Source organism: Vigna unguiculata, chromosome 4 (assembly GCF_037176805.1).
Source record: "Vigna unguiculata cultivar grain cowpea cultivar isolate G323 ecotype 2 chromosome 4, ASM3717680v1, whole genome shotgun sequence".
NCBI lineage: Eukaryota > Viridiplantae > Streptophyta > Magnoliopsida > Fabales > Fabaceae > Vigna > Vigna unguiculata.
Window position 1 is genome coordinate 46,605,705 of NC_140795.1, and position 16,247 is coordinate 46,621,951.

General features: G+C 26.0%; 1 protein-coding gene across 2 annotated transcripts; it reads left to right on the forward strand.

Annotated features, from left to right (window-relative positions):
- Positions 1–337: 337 nt before the first annotated feature.
- Positions 338–6,262, forward strand: LOC114181142 (uncharacterized). Of its 2 annotated transcripts, none has more exons than XM_028067502.2 (6): positions 338–1,069; positions 4,238–4,422; positions 4,511–4,751; positions 4,861–4,946; positions 5,195–5,286; positions 5,637–6,262. In XM_028067502.2, the coding sequence occupies exons 1-6, from the start codon at positions 926–928 to the stop codon at positions 5,906–5,908; spliced, it is 1,020 nt and encodes a 339-aa protein (XP_027923303.1). In that variant the 5' UTR covers positions 338–925; the 3' UTR covers positions 5,909–6,262. The 2 variants fall into 2 exon arrangements, with proteins under 2 accessions (XP_027923303.1, XP_027923302.1); XM_028067501.2 differs by having other exon boundaries at positions 339–1,069; positions 4,205–4,422.
- The last annotated feature ends 9,985 nt before the right edge of the window (positions 6,263–16,247 follow it).

Genomic DNA, 16,247 nt, shown 5'->3' on the forward strand with positions numbered 1-16,247 from the left:
AATAGAAGTAAATTAAGAAAAAAATTCTATAAAACGACAAAAACCATTCAATTAACCTTTCTTTAAAAAAGGTAAAGTACAATCAAGATAAAAATTGATATAAAATATTCATAGAAACAGGATATTCTATTGGTATAAGAAATTTCTCAAAATTATATATTTTGAAAACATAATAAAATAATAAAATTAAAATTCTTTAGTTCTGAGTTAAATTAAAAAAAAAAAAGTACTGACAACACTTAAACCTTAACACGCGGCGAAGCGAACTCTCTCCCAATCGCCACCGCGACGCGCCATCACGTACTCTCTTCATCACTCTCTCTTTCTTTCTCTCTCCTTTTCCTGTTTCGTTTTTTCCTCTTTCTCTCACACAATCTCTCTTTCTCTCTCTATAAATCTTCTCTTCCTATGTCACTTTTGTCAACACAACAATCAGAACAAAACCCCCCAAAATCCGTTTCTCTTATCCCTCAATTAATACCAAAACCAGTTACATTTTCTCTTTTCTTTCCCTTTCTTTTTCCTCTGCAACTCCAAATTCTCCATACCATAAAAAAACTTCAACCTTTTTTAGTTTCATGGAGCATTTATAAAACCCAGAAGTGTCAATCAATTACATCTTGCATTTCCCAGCTTTAAATATTGAGTGGGTGCACTTTGTCAGTATTCTCCATCCCTTTCAATTTCACAGATTTATTTTCCTCTTTCCATGAAAAATGTTCCAAATCTAGTAGTTGCAGAGGTCACCTTGTTTGATTGAACACCATAACCCAAAATAAAAATATGATCTTTCGTGTTTTCCGTGTCACCACCCTCTTGTTCACAATGAGTGAGACCTGAGAGCTTCCTTAAACCCCATTTGCTCCATCTCTGCTTTTCTCTGCATTTTCTCTCACTTTCTCGTGAAAATCACTCACAAACGACAATGCCCTCTTCCGTCACCTCTTCCGATTCTTTCTCCTCTCTCTCAACCTCTTCTTTCGCATGCTTCTCTGCAACTTCGCCATCAAACCTGCAACGCTTCCTTCAATGTGTCACTCCTCGTGTTCCTTCTCAGATTCTACCGAAGGTATTTGTTTCATTTATTTTTTATTTATTTCTCAATTTTTATTTTTGTTTTTTCCTTTTGATTCTCTGGGTTGTGTTCAAGTTGCATTCTTTATCTCTCTGGGTTGATTGATTCTCTCTGTTTCCGATTCATCGGACGGTGCGTTTGTTTGTTCATTTGTGTTCATCTATTTTTGTATTTTTTTAATTTCTGCAATTACCATATGCAGAGAGTGGAATATTTATTTGGATTTTTCTTCAATTTCTATATTGTTTCCTTTTCCCCTCATTTTTTTTTATCTGAATGAATCATTGCGGGTAAAATATTTTTTTATTTCTTATAAAATGTCAAAAATGTCACTGATTTTGATTTGCAGAAGAGACATTCACACATTCTTTTTCCTCTTCAAACTATCAAATTGCGGGTGAAATATTTTTTAATTTCTTATAAGATGTAAAAAAATGCTACTGATTTTGAGTTACTGCAGAAGAGACGTTAACACATTTTTACATTTTTTTTCCCTTGAAATTATAAAATGAAGAGAGAGAAACTCCGCTAAATATTATAAAATAAAAACAATATTATCCTTATGGATGAATTTCAGTAAAAAAATTCTTCAAAAAAATAAGTAATTAATATTTCCCTCTGAATAAATACTTTTTGCATTGACTTTTTAACATGTTATTCAATTAAAATTAAATTTAATAACTTTGCATTAATAATTTTAGACAATTTCATCATTTTTTTTATTTTGGAATGTTTTTAACATAATTATAGTAATAGTAAAAATTAATAAATCTAGAAGATTACAAATATAAAAACAGTGTCATTAAATGTTTATGTATCATAATTTAATTTAATTGATTTTTTATTATTTTAAATTTATATTATAAATTTGAAAATTTGGATATGTTTATTTTTGTATTTATTTTATTTTAGTTTAAATTAAATTTTCTTTTTCCTTAACTTACTATTGTGTGTATAACTTTTGTTTTGTCGGTTCTCAGAATATTTGTACCTGTCACGCCCATTTATGAGTATTGAGAGAAAGTATAGTTATTTTTAAAACAAATTAATTTAGTTATTGGAATTTCCAAAAGTGGATAAAGAATAAAAAAATAAAGATGTAGTTTTGTTCTTTCATAGTCCGATCTCAGATAATAGTTGAGAATATAGGTGTCTTTTTCTTAAAAGAACTATCTATATATTTGTTTCGTCATTGAAATTTTGTAATAATCAAAATGAAAAAAAAATTCTACATGTATGATCTTAATTATAAAAATTAAATGATTTTTTTTATATTTATTTATACTGACAATTTTAGAATTATTCTATTTAAAAATATTAATATGGGGTCACCGTTACTTTTTGATGTGTGTTTTGTTTGAGTGTTGAATAAAGATGTAAAAACGCGTTATTTGTTATCCTGGTATGACATTAATGAATTTAGCATCTTTCATTTAAGAATTTTATGGTAACTGTTCATTAGTTGTGATATTAAATTTGTAAGATGAAATAAGTTTGTATCAAATTAATAACATTAATATGGTGTTTATTATATACTTAATATATAAAAAAGAATATTGTGTTAGAGCCAATTGAGTTATGGGCAATCAATAAATAAGTCAATATTTATTTATTTATTTAAATTATTATTAATTTTTTTATAATTCTTTTTGTATTATTTTCCCGTGATTTGTTCTTTGGGTGGGATGGCTAAAAAGATGTCGTAAATCCCTCTTTGTTATGTGTCAGGGAATATCCATTCGATGCCATTTGAAAAATCCTCGTCCACGTGTCATTTTTATTTAATCAACCATGATTGACATTGACACCAGAGTTTTATTGCTTCAAGACAAATACTTTATTTTTTCAATTATTAATTTTTCTTAATTTAGAAAAGTCAGAATATAAGTTCTTTTTTTCTTACAACTTTCATTAATTATTTATGTTTTTTCTTACCCAGTTGAGTGAGATTAGTCTTCATAGGTGGATACGAGAGTCCCCGTTGTTGTTATCCTTTCCGTAATTTAGTTTGAAAAAAATGAAAAGTAAATAACTAATTAGGCATTTTTTATATACTTTTCTTGTAGGATTCAAATTTGATGACACTTACCCCCTAATCATTCTTTGGTTAGAAAATTCAAAAAATCTAGAATAGGAATGCAATTTTTTATTGATTCCAGTTTTTTTTTTTTTTTACTTTACAATTTTTCAGAAAGAGGGATCATACAGAATCTGAAAATCTGATATATTTCTGAAGGGATTCTGGTGGCTTTTGTCTTGTTTAGGCATGAACTATGGGTAATTGTTCGTAGTCAAGATGGTTTTATGGGGAAATTACGATACTTGATTTGACTAGAGAGAAAATATAAATATAGGTTTATTCTTCAATCTTGGCATGTGGTTCAAGGGACAAGAGCCAAACTTTTGAGATAAAACCATCGATTTTCATTAATGAGATGAGTATGTGTTTGTGGCTGCTTCTACTTTTCATCATGTGTCGTATGTGACGGGGAAATTGGTCATTGCACATTTTGTGGGCTCAAGCCAATAGTTTTCATTGGTTGTCTCGTGAAAAAATGTACGTAGGAGTATTATAATCGTTCATTATTTGTGACAACCTATTACTGAGAAAGATATGTCCTCTGGGATTTTCCTACTTCCCATTTCAAAGTTGGCCACATTCTTACAATGTCATTTATTGAGTGGTTTTCCATCAGCATCTGCTGTTTCTAGGATCAGTCAATGCTTTTTGGCTTTCCAGAAGGGAGACAAATGATGGAAAGAAAAAGAAAACAAGGTTTTCTGGAATATACTAGGTGCTACCAACCAACACCTATGCTTTTCAAGCTGTTACTGCTATTTTAAAAGTGAACAAATTTACTGTCCATAACTGTTTGTTATAGATTAACAGTGTGAAATCATTTACATATTCAGTGTATGTACCGTTTTACTCTTGCATTAGTTGTCCTCTTGTAATAAACTATTTTGTTTATAGTCTAAGAGATTGGAGGAAATGAAATTGTGTTAGTTAGTGGTGGATGTGTTTCAATTAAGAAACATTGCTATTCATTAATTTATTAGAAGGAAGAAGGACCATTACCTGGTGATTGGTATCCTTAATTTTCTCTGCTTTTATCATGTAATTTGCAGAGCTGCTTTAATGATCTAAATCCCCTCTGGCAGCCTCTTGGCAAGGAGAAAGTTGAATACTTCACTCTGCAAGACCTTTGGGACTGCTACTATGAATGGAGTGCATATGGTGCTGGTACTCCAGTGATGTTGGAGGATGGTGAGACTGTGACTCAGTACTATGTTCCATACCTATCTGCCATCCAAATCTACAGCAACAAGTCTGTTGCAGCATCTCGGTATGTGGGAGACAACAAGGCCTAGTGTGTATATGCTAAACATGTCAAAAAAATGGTGTAATTGATTTTCCTCTTTTGTGTTTTGCAGCAACCGGAGAGAGGATATCGATGGAGTTGAATTTGAAAGTGATTCATGGAGTGAGGATAGTTCAAGTGATAACCTTTCCAGATCATTGAGTAACAATTCCAGCAAATCTTGGGAGGATGTTTCTGAGGATTCATGCTGTGATCAAGAGGGTTCCTGGCTAAGGGATAACAAGCTTGGCTACCTTTACTTACAGTACACTGAGATGGCTTCTCCTTACTCAAGGGTTCCTCTTGCTGAGAAGGTATTCTTTTGTCAAGAATAAGTTTTTACCAATAGAAATAACATATGTTTTTGGATTTGTATGTCACCACACTCACCTGTTAACATTGTTTTTGGTTTTCATGTTTCAGATTGATGAGTTAGCTCGATCCCATCCTGCATTACTGACATTGAAGAGTGTGGATCTTTCCCCAGCAAGTTGGATGGCCGTTTCTTGGTGAGCATAGTTTGTTGCTCTTGTTACATGTGATTTCTGAAGATTTGGTATTTAACTGAACTAAAAACATGTAATGTGATAATGTAGTTGATCTCATGTAGTAGGATAAGACTTTGTTATTGTTATTGTTATTGTAATTCATGGCAAAGTTGATCTTATCTTGTTTATGTTACTTTGTATCAGATGATTAGCCTCTGTTAATTCCCATATTAGATACATGTTTATACTGATTTTTCATCACTGAATAGGTACCCAATTTATACTGTCCCAAGCCGAAACAATGAAAAGGAATTGGAAGCATGCTTCCTCACTTACCATACCCTTTCATCATCTTTCGAAGGTATCTCAATCTTTTGTTTTTCCAATCAATAATTGTAGTTCAAATTTTTGAGGTTTGCTGGTTTATCTCATTGTTCACATCTGAATGCAGTATTTTCAAATATTATAGTATCTGATTGTGTTCAAATGAGCTATATATCATTAGATAAGCATGCAAAAGAGTAGATTATACTATATTTCCCTCTAAAAGCTATGTGAAGAGGTAAGTGCTACACACAATTTCATTTCTAAACATTTTTCTCAGAGAAACTCAATGATGAGCATTGCATAACCCCTAAGGTTCTTGGCTTGTTTTTGGTTGACATAATATGTTGTGAAACCTGAATGTGATCTCATAAAATGTGTGTGCAGATTGTGCAATGGAGTGTGATGACATGGAAATAGGGAATGATGTATGCTGTTTGAACGAAGGAGAGAAGTGCAAGAAACAGAAAAGTGAGGATATTTCACTCCTTCCATTTGGACTAGCAACATACAAAATGCAAGGAGATGTTTGGCTAAACACTGACCCTTATGACAATGAGAGCATATCATGTCTGTACAGTGCAGCAGACTCTTGGTTGAAACAGCTGAATGTGCATCACCATGACTTCAACTTCTTCACATTACATTCCACCATGTAAATTGGCTGAGCCATCACCATCTTCATCCTTCACTGACATCACTTTGTTAGGCTCTGAACTCTGACACCGGCCTAAGAAAAAATGGTTCCCCTGGGAGAGCAATTCTGGAAACATTCACAAACTGAGGAGTTATATCTCAAAACAGAGTGTATAACCCCATGGAAATGGAATGTAGAGTTTTGTTTAGGGGGTGAGTTTTTTACCTACCATTTTTTTTTAATAGTACTCTTTTTGAGTAAGATTATAACAGTTTGTTTTAGATAACTGAACTATCATAAATGTCTTGTACTGTATACCTTTTTTTTTTTTTTCGAACTTTTCATCAATTGCAATCTTGTATATTTTGCTGCTTTATGCAATTGGTAGTTTTAAAAGGATTTGTAATTTTATTCACTTTCCATCGTTAAACCGTCACTCTAGGAAAAGAACAATCACTCTTAAAAATTTAATAGGATTAAACATGTATTTAGTCTTTAAATTTTTACGTTAAATTAAAATTTTGACGTCAAATTTTAAAAATGATCAATATAATTTTTTTAATTTAATTACGTTAATTCTTTATGTGTTAAATTTTGTTTTATGTCATTATTTAAATTATTTATACCGTTTAATATATTTTTGTTTTAATATGAATGAGAAAATTTGACATTTAAAAAATATAACGACATAAGAATTATATTCATCTTTTTTTTATGTTTTAAAATTAAAATGTATTTAAGTTTCAAACAAAATTAAATTTCAGCATAATTTAGGTAATAAAACTATATTTAATTATTCTTTTATAGAAATTAAGATAGTATTTGAAAGAAAAATTGTACGAAAATGAAATATGATGTTATGTTTTATATTATATTTGGTGCATTCTAAAAGGTATTATAAAAAATGAAAGTGTATTTTATAAAAGAATAAAAGATTAAGTTAAAAAACTACATTTAGTTTTAATAAAATGGTTGTAATGAGTTCTATTTTATTTTAGTCTCACTATTAAGAAAATTGTTCCTTTTAATAAATTGATTTAGAATTTTAATAATATAACTTTTTCTTTTTTTTCTCTTTTATTTTCTTTAGTCTTTTCAATAATTTTAAAATATTTTTCTACATTTATTTTGTTTCTTAGTTGAATCTTTATTTAAAAATAATAAAAGAAACTCAATGTGTTTTTTCTATCATTGTGATCTTTCAAAGGTATCATTTCTCATTATTATCTTCTACATTTGAATTCTTTTTCTCTTATTTGTTTTTTGTTTTCTCCTTCCATCTTCTTTAACTTCACTCTATCTCTTTCACCTCCTTCCACATCTATAATGAGCCATTCCATCTCACTCAATTTTTTTCTAAATACCAACAAAACCCTTCTCGGACATATCATGTGCATCTCTCACAAACTCAAATTTCAAGTAAGTAATAATCGATATACATTCAACTTCAACTCAAATTTTAACAATCATCTATGATACTTTAAATTAGATCATGTATTTGTGTTTGACATGTATCCGTGTTCGATACTTTACCGATACTTATAAATGAAATATCTAATATATAAAATAATAATATTTTTATGTTGACCATAATTTATATCATTTTTATGTCGATAACTTCAATGCATATAGTTTTAATTTAGATTTACATAATAACAATAATATATTTATCATGTTTTTAAGTATTATTGTACAATTTTCAATATGTATATATCACGTATCATATCATATTATTTTTAAAATAAATGTATTGACATATCGAATACGTATCGTATTCGATATACATGTTATATTCGTGCATCATAGACAACAATCCATAAATCGTAGAAATCATACAAGAGAAATAAATAAGAAAATGGTGGTTGAAAAACAAAGGAAAAAATTGCAAAAGAGTAACGAAAAGTTGCCGGTGAAAATTCAATCGAGTAAAAAATAAATATAAAAAACAATTAAATAAAAAACCTTAAATATATAACAAAATTATTAATTAAACAAAAAACATCAACAAACTTTATATTTTTCTAAGAAAATCAACACTTACAAAAGAATGGAAAGTAAAGGGTAGTTTTCTTCGTAATTACCATCTTTTTGAGGAATGACAAGACGAGGACATTGTTAAATTTGAAGGAAACATTAATCCGTGAGGGTAGGATCATTGACACTTTGACATGTGTGTGGATTTTGTGGATGTAAATTTCTTTAATTTGAAACTAGACAAGATGAGGAACATGATATAAGAAAATCAAATCAAAATAAGGTATTTGTCTCTGTCATTCATGTTCACCAGACCTTAGGAATAAGGAAAATGGCACTATGTTATTGGTCAAGACGATTGTGGCTCATAGCCAAACTACAACCATGACTTCTTTGTCTCATTCATGTTATCTATCTACTCTTTAATTTCATCAAAACTTTTCAAGTTTCAGATTGTATTTGCGAAAATTGGTTCAAGGTGGAAAAGTTAATTGAAAGTTTAATATTAATTGATAGTTAAAAGTTCTTAAACTAGTTTGTAGTATTATAAAGGGTTAAATATGTTTTTGTCCCTTAAGTTTTAATGAATTTTGAAATTAGTTTCTCTTCTAAATTTTATACTAGTTTAGTTCTTTATCTTTAGAAATACGTGAATTTAGTCATTTTTACCAAATTTTGTCAAGTTTATTTGACATTTTAAACGCATTCTATGATAATATTGAGTTAACATTGAAACGAAATGTGTCAAACGATGTAAATAATTCAAATACTATCATGAAATATGCTTGAAACGTTGGATAAACTTAATAAAATTTTGTTAAAGTGACTAAATTCACGCATTTTTAAAAATAAAAGACTAAATTGGTCAAAAATTTTAAAAATAAATTAATTTCAAATTTTACTGAAACTTGATACAACAACGACGTATTTAACTCTATTATAAAAATTAAGTAACTTAGTTAAGGGTTGTTAAATTTGGATAATCAAAATTATAATTGTCTCAAATTTGGTGGACTAAAAAAATAATTTATGTTCATTGAGGGAAAGAGATTTTCACTGTGTATATTAAACTTATTCCAGTCAAATAAAAGTATAGTCTTGTATAATTTCCACCAAAATAAATAGTATACTAATATAATGTGATTATGCATAGAGAAAAAAATAAGTTTGTAAAGAAAAGGTTGGTATGCAAAAACGCGCAATTTCAGTTAAGGCGGTTTCTTCTGCAACTCCATAATTTCTTCCGACACCTCCATAACTATACAAAATGTTAAAAAATATTTCCTCCCTCCAGAAGATTCTAGATTGAATAGTTTTATTAAGTTTTCTTATTATATAATATAGAAAATAAAAATTTAGTATTATATTTATACTATTATATAAGAAGGATTAATATTTTTTGTATTCACAATTTTTTTCAATTGTATTCTTTGATATATTTTTTAATTTAAATCATTATTCATAATAAAAAAATATTTTTATTATAATAATTCAATTTCATATCATTAATTATAATAATTAATTGTTTATATAATAAAAAAATTATATAAATTATTTACTTTCATAATTATTTTTAATAAAAATTATTTTATAGTTTAATAAATTTTTACTGTAATAAACAAAAGGTGGACACGATATATATGTTTTCACTGGTCTAAATTATATAATTTAAAATTACTTATTGTTAATTAGTGAAAATATATGCATTTTAACATGTGTTTTTAATTATTGTAGATATAATTAATTTAATTTAAAAAATAAAATTTAAATAAAATTATTTCATCTAAAAGAATAAAATAAAAAATAAATTGTTTATATAAAAAAGATGAGTTTTCTTTATAAATTGATAAAAATGATGTTTAACATTTCCGGTTAAGTAATTTAAAAGTTAAAAATTTGAAAGTTATATTTATATAAGTTAAAATTATTTATTTTTAACAACACAAAATGATTCTAAATGTATTATGAATTGGAAAGTGAGATTACAAAAATTCAAGAATTGAAAATGAAATTTGGGGAATAAAAGCTCACTTCACATATTTAATATTCATTCAATCTCTCTTATCATACTTTTTAAGTATTCAAATTCAATTAATCAATTTAATTATTTAATTCAATTAAAAACATAATTAAACTAAATAAAAATATCATTTAATATAATCCTTATATAATTATTAAATGAAGATGTAAGTAATTCTTAATTTTATTTCTAAAGTGGGGACATAAATTAATGTCATAGATTACAAATTCAAAATCAGAGACAACATACATAGCCTCCACAATTCATATACAAAACTTAGTAATTCCCCATCAATGAAGAAGAAATAACACAAAAAGAAAGATCTGAAATTAAGTGAAAGGAGAGAAAATCACAAATTCTCAAATTAAAAAGCTAAACAAATGAATTAAAAATCTTTTAATAAAGTACCTTTAGGCTATATATAACTTATAAGCACTTATTAGTTGTATGGACGAGCATAGACACTTTAAGTAGGTATATAAGTTCAATTAGGAAAGTTCATACTAAAATAAGAGAAATCAAATTCGTATATGTTTCTATAAAAAAAAAACAATAAATCTGTGTCAACTTCTACAAATACAAACAAAATACAAAAAATTTCAAATACTCCAAACTTTGTAGTTTAGGTAGTGAAACATAAAAAATTACATATTATCTCGAGTCACAACATGATTATAACAATGGAGGGATTAGGCTATGAAGTTTAGGAAAAGGAAAAATGTGAAAAGAAAGAAGAAAATTGATCTGGTACAATTGAAAAAAAGTTTCCTAACTACTATTTACATATATGCTGCGTTACCAAACTTTCCTTATTTTCTTTTTGGTATAATTATGTTTCCTAACTTTTTTGTTTAGTTCAATTTGATTTTCATATTTTTGGTTGGTTCAATTTAGTAGTCCAATTATTTAAAAGAGTTCAATTTAGTCATATCCGTTAAATTAGAGTTAACACCGTGTTCATACATGACACGTGTAAAGTTGTGAAATTTTTTATTTGTTTTTCTAATTTTTAATTTTTTTTTCTAAAAATTTATAAACTGTAACATGTCAGGTTAATGTCGTGCCTTACAATCATGACACGTGGCAGTGATAAAACTACTTTTCAATTTAGTCTTTATTAAAAAATTTTATTCAATTTAGTATCCCAATTCTTTAAAACGATCAAATTTTGTCTTTTCCAATTTGAGACCAAATTAATAAATAAGTTTAATTACAACTTATATATACATATTAAAATAATTGTTTTGAATCCATACATCAAATCACTACAGCTAAATATTCAAATTATTTTACTTTTTATAAGTGTAAAAAATTATAAAAATAAAAATGTAAAAAATAAAATAATTTGAGTATTTAGGTGAAGTAATTTGATGTATATATTAAAAAAAATTATTGTAACATGTATATAATATAAGTTCTAATTAAGTTTATTTACTAATTTGGTCTCATATTGAAAAGAAAAAAATTAGATCGTTTTAAAAAATAAGAGTACTAAATTGAACCAAAAAATTAATAGATTACTAAATTGAAAACAAGTTTTACCACTATCACGTGTCATGACTGTAAACTGCCACGTAGCACGATAGTAACCTGACATGTGACAGATTATAAATTTAAAAAAAATAAAAAAAAAATAAAAAATTTCACAGCTTGACACCTGTTTTGTACTTGGTGTTAACTCTAACTTAACGAAAAGAATCAAATTGAACCTTTTTAAATAATTAGGGTACTAAATTAAACCAACAAAAAATATGAGGACCTGAACAAAATCAACAAAAATTTAGGATCAAGTCAATAATAATAATCTTTTTTTTCTAAAACCCAAAGCAGAAAAAACTTGAACTTCTCTTTCATGGTACTCCACTTAATAAAATATTATTCTCACTTCTTAACTTAGACATAACTATTATCCTCTAAAACATCGAAAACTAATCTGCATATATAAATTTAATTTTCTCTCTTTAATTTATTTTACACATTTTATATTAGAGTAGGAAAACCAATCCTTTCAATAATACCATTTAGGATTTAATATAAAAAAATTATAAACACATTCTAAATATTGAAAGAAATAACATCACTAATGCAAAGATATTTAATACTGAATTCAGAATAAAAGTAGTAGACATAATTTTAGAAAATCAAGTTGATTTATTTTTCACAAATTTTCCATATATAGAGAGAGAGAGTTCAGTCTATTCTAGAATTTTGTAGATTATAATGCATATATATTCCTAAAATTAGGATTTGGTCTCTTTCCAAATGCGCATGATGATTGTTACTGTCATGATATGGTTGAAATTAGGGTTTCATTGTTATTATATTTTGTTTAACAAGTTAAATGTGTTTTTATTTTCTAAATTTTGACACAAAATTAAATTAATTTTTATTTTAATTTGATATAATTTAATTCTTAAATTTTTTTTAAAAATTAATATAATTAAATTTTTTTTATGTATCAAACACGTACGAGAATAACGTTTGAATTATTTAGATTGTTTTAATAATTTCTAACTTAAAAATCATTTTAAACATCACTTAACAAATCTAAAAAAATTAACTTCATTAACTTAAAAAAATTATATATTTATTTTTATAGTTGGAATACTTAAATATATCAAAAATTTGAAACATGCATCAAAATCCTTTGTTTAATAGTTTCATTCTCCATTTTATCAAAATGAACTGACTTTAGTTATTCAGTTTGATGCATGCGAAAAGACTACTTTCTTTTTCCCTTCTCGCAAAATGTTTGGATAGGTTTTATTTTATAAGATTTTGTATTCAGAAAAAAAATTTATTAAAAGAATATTATTGATTTGATAGAGAAAGGCTCATTTTTATATTGTTGTTATTCATTTAGAAGTGATTTAAGTTATTTTGGCTTCATTCATGCATGGAAAAATATCACATCTTAGTTTTATAGTTTTGACAGGGAAAGTATGATTTTATACTCATAAAACAGTTTTCATTCACTTAGAAGTATTCTTAGAATTTGATGAGTTTAAGAAGTTATGTTTATAGTTAAATAGAAATTTAACTGAATAAGTTCAGCAATAGACATAAGTAAAATTTCACAGATTAAATGTTCAAATGGCTATTAGATCCAATTTTGAGACTTCACTCTTTGGACAATCATTTTAGAGACATTAATTAAAAAGTCTCGAGCTAAAACTACAGAGGAATGTTATGCATGTTAGATTTGTGAAATGTGATATGTTTTTTTATTTGATTATATAAGAGATCTTACGTAAAACTTAAGATACACCAGAAATAAAAATATTTTCTAGTATAGTTGTGGACGTAGACATACACAATATACGTTGAACTACATTAGATTTTTTGTATCATTTTTTTCTTCTTTATTTTTATTTTCTTGTTGCTAACATATTTTTCATAATAAATTTAATGAAAGTAGAGTTATATATTAAAATATTAAAATGATTAATATATGGTCAATACTATTTTCTTTATATAACTTTTTATATTTTGAAAAGAGCAGCAAGTCTAAGAATTGACCTGGTGGGAAGTCTTTGACCATAAAAAATAATCTGGAATCTGTCAAAACTTGAAAAAATTGAGTAAAAGATATAAAAATTGAAAAATGATAGATAAATGGCCACATATTAAATGAAATCTAAATGGCACATAGCACCAGTAGTTGTGGTATTTAGTGGGACTATAATTAAATAACAAATAAAGATCTATAAATATAAAATTTATGTTTAAAGTTAACAATATTTAAAATGACATTCAATGAAAATATTATTAAAACATCATTGCATATAAAATATTTAATATTGACATTGAATGGAAATATTTTACTAACATTAGAGTTTAATGATTCTAGACTATGTAAAATAATTTTTTGTTTTCATCCCAACACTATTAAAAGTTAATAAACTTATCTTAAGTTATTATTTGTCTTGAGATCACATTGTAAAACTACATTATTGTTAGTGCGTAATTCTTTTTTGTATTAAGGTGTTAATATATTTACAAAATAATAAGCTGGAATAAAAATATCATTGAACAACAAGAGTCAATGGGAAAAAAATGAATTCAAGACAGTTACTTGCAAAGTATTAATGATAGTTTTTTTTTTTACTCTAACAAATAGTCATTGTAAGAATTTTGAAACTTTTTTTATAATTATTCTGGTCCTAAATTCCTTAAGATAATTAGGGTTAATTATTATATTTAAATATTTTTTAAAATTTAAAATACAATTTTATTATTAAAAGACACATTTAAGAATTATAAGAAGAAAAAAAATCATAATGATGATCTTATTTGAAATTAAAAGAAAAATATATATTTAAATTATTTTCTATCTTAACTCTTAAATAATATAAAAGTATTCAATATATCGGAAAACCAAAAGACTTGAAACAACATAAAATAAAATAAATGATTAACTTTAATGAAAATAAATGATGCTCTAATTAAATGTTATAAAAATGTATAAAAAGAAAATATATTAGCATGGTATAAATAATATGCAAAATTATTAATTCTTACATTTAGATATAATTTAAAATCATGTAATTTTAATTAATCAAATAATTGTTATAAATTTCTATATTGTTAATTTTATCTTTAGATAATATATTTTTTATACAATATTTAATATTTTTATGAAAATAATTATCCTTCGATTTTTTTTATCTAAACATAGTGAACTAAAATAAAAACCTTAATGTGTTGAAAACTTCTGTAGAAAGTACATTATTCAAACGAATTTTATGCAATGAAAGTTCCTATGAATATTATCTTTCACTACACCCTTTCTTCTTCTTTTTTTCATAAAAAAATGCATTTGTTACTGTAGATTGCTTGTGAACTATTTTTATATTTGTATTTTAAGATTTAATCTCTTTGTAGTAAAAGAAAAATTTTTGTTAGAGCATGCTTCATTTAAGCTATTTCTTTTTTCTTTTTAAGGAATCCATTTAAGATAATTTTTTTGAAGAATTATGATATTTAACTCATTTTTTTTACCCACTTTTAATCTATCATTTCAATTATCATTAAATCATCTGTTTTGATTATTTTTTTAAGGGTTAAATATGTTTTTTGGTCCCTTAAGTTTCAGCGAAATTTGAAATTAGTCTCTTATCAAAATTTTTGACCAATTTAATCCTTCATCTTTCAAAATGCATGAATTTAGTCCTTTTAACCAAATTTTGTTAAGTTTATCTGACGTTTCAAGCGTATTTCGTGATAGTATTTAAATTATTTACACTGTTTGACACATTTTTGCTTTAATGTTAACTTAAATACTATAATGAAATGTGTTTGAAACGTCAGATAAACTTAACAAAATTTGGTTAAAATGACTAAATTCACGCATTTTGAAAGATGGAGGACTAAATTGGTACAAAGTTTTGATGAGGGACTAATTTCAAAATTCACTTAAACTTGAGGGACCAAAAACATATTTAATCTTTTTTTAATAATGTAATGTGATGTGATGATCTAATAGTAATTGAAGTGATGATGAGATAAAAATGAGTAAAAAAATAGGTTAAAATAACATTATTTTTTTTAATGCGAAAAAATTTAATTAAACTAAATTGATTTAATTATTTAGAACTTACCATCTCAAGAAACCACTTCTTGCACTTCCGAAAGCATCTTTTCTTGAAAAGGTAACTTTTATTTCCATAAGGGTCTATTTCCAATCATTGTTCAGAGATTACTTCATTATTCTAATGATTAGTACCTTAAGTTGATGGAATTAAGAAAGAACACGACAATTAAGACCATTTTATATTAAGAGATTATTCTGAACTAAAACTTTGAATTCTTTTTTCTTCTGTACATGGACCAATTCCTAAAGTGACCAAAAAGACTAAATCTGAATTTTATTTCCTTGAAGAAGTAATACTTAAAATGCCATTTACTAAATAAATAATTTAATAATAAAATATGTATATCTTTCTAAAAGTTAGAGTATACTAAAGTTTTTAAATCATAATGCAAATAATAAGTTGCCTAGAAATTTTGAAAAAGGTAAATTATATAAACACTGAGGAGGAAAAATTGTGAAAAAAAAAAATATAAACTCTATAACCATTTCATCATCTTTTTGTATCCGCATTTTTCTTCAACTTTTTCATTACTTATTATACTCGTCTCCTATTAACGATGAACGGTAAAACACAGAAAAATTAAAAAAAATGTGTAATAGAATTAACAAAATAAGAATTAAATTTTCTTGTTTTCTAATCATATTCTCCATTTCAAGATCTTTGAAAATCCATGGTAAAATTAGAGATTTGTGACAAACATGTGATGTTGTTCATGGATGATGAAAGAAAAGGTGAATGAAAAATGGTTAAAAGCTGTGGCCAAAAGGCAATAT

Coding starts and splice junctions, on each gene's coding strand:
- LOC114181142 (XM_028067501.2), top strand. CDS start 926: ATGCCCTCTTCCGTCACCTCTTCCGATTCTTTCTCCTCTCTCTCAACC. Junction 4,423..4,510: donor AAGTCTGTTGCAGCATCTCG/GTATGTGGGAGA, acceptor TGTGTTTTGCAG/CAACCGGAGAGAGGATATCG. Junction 4,752..4,860: donor GGGTTCCTCTTGCTGAGAAG/GTATTCTTTTGT, acceptor TTCATGTTTCAG/ATTGATGAGTTAGCTCGATC.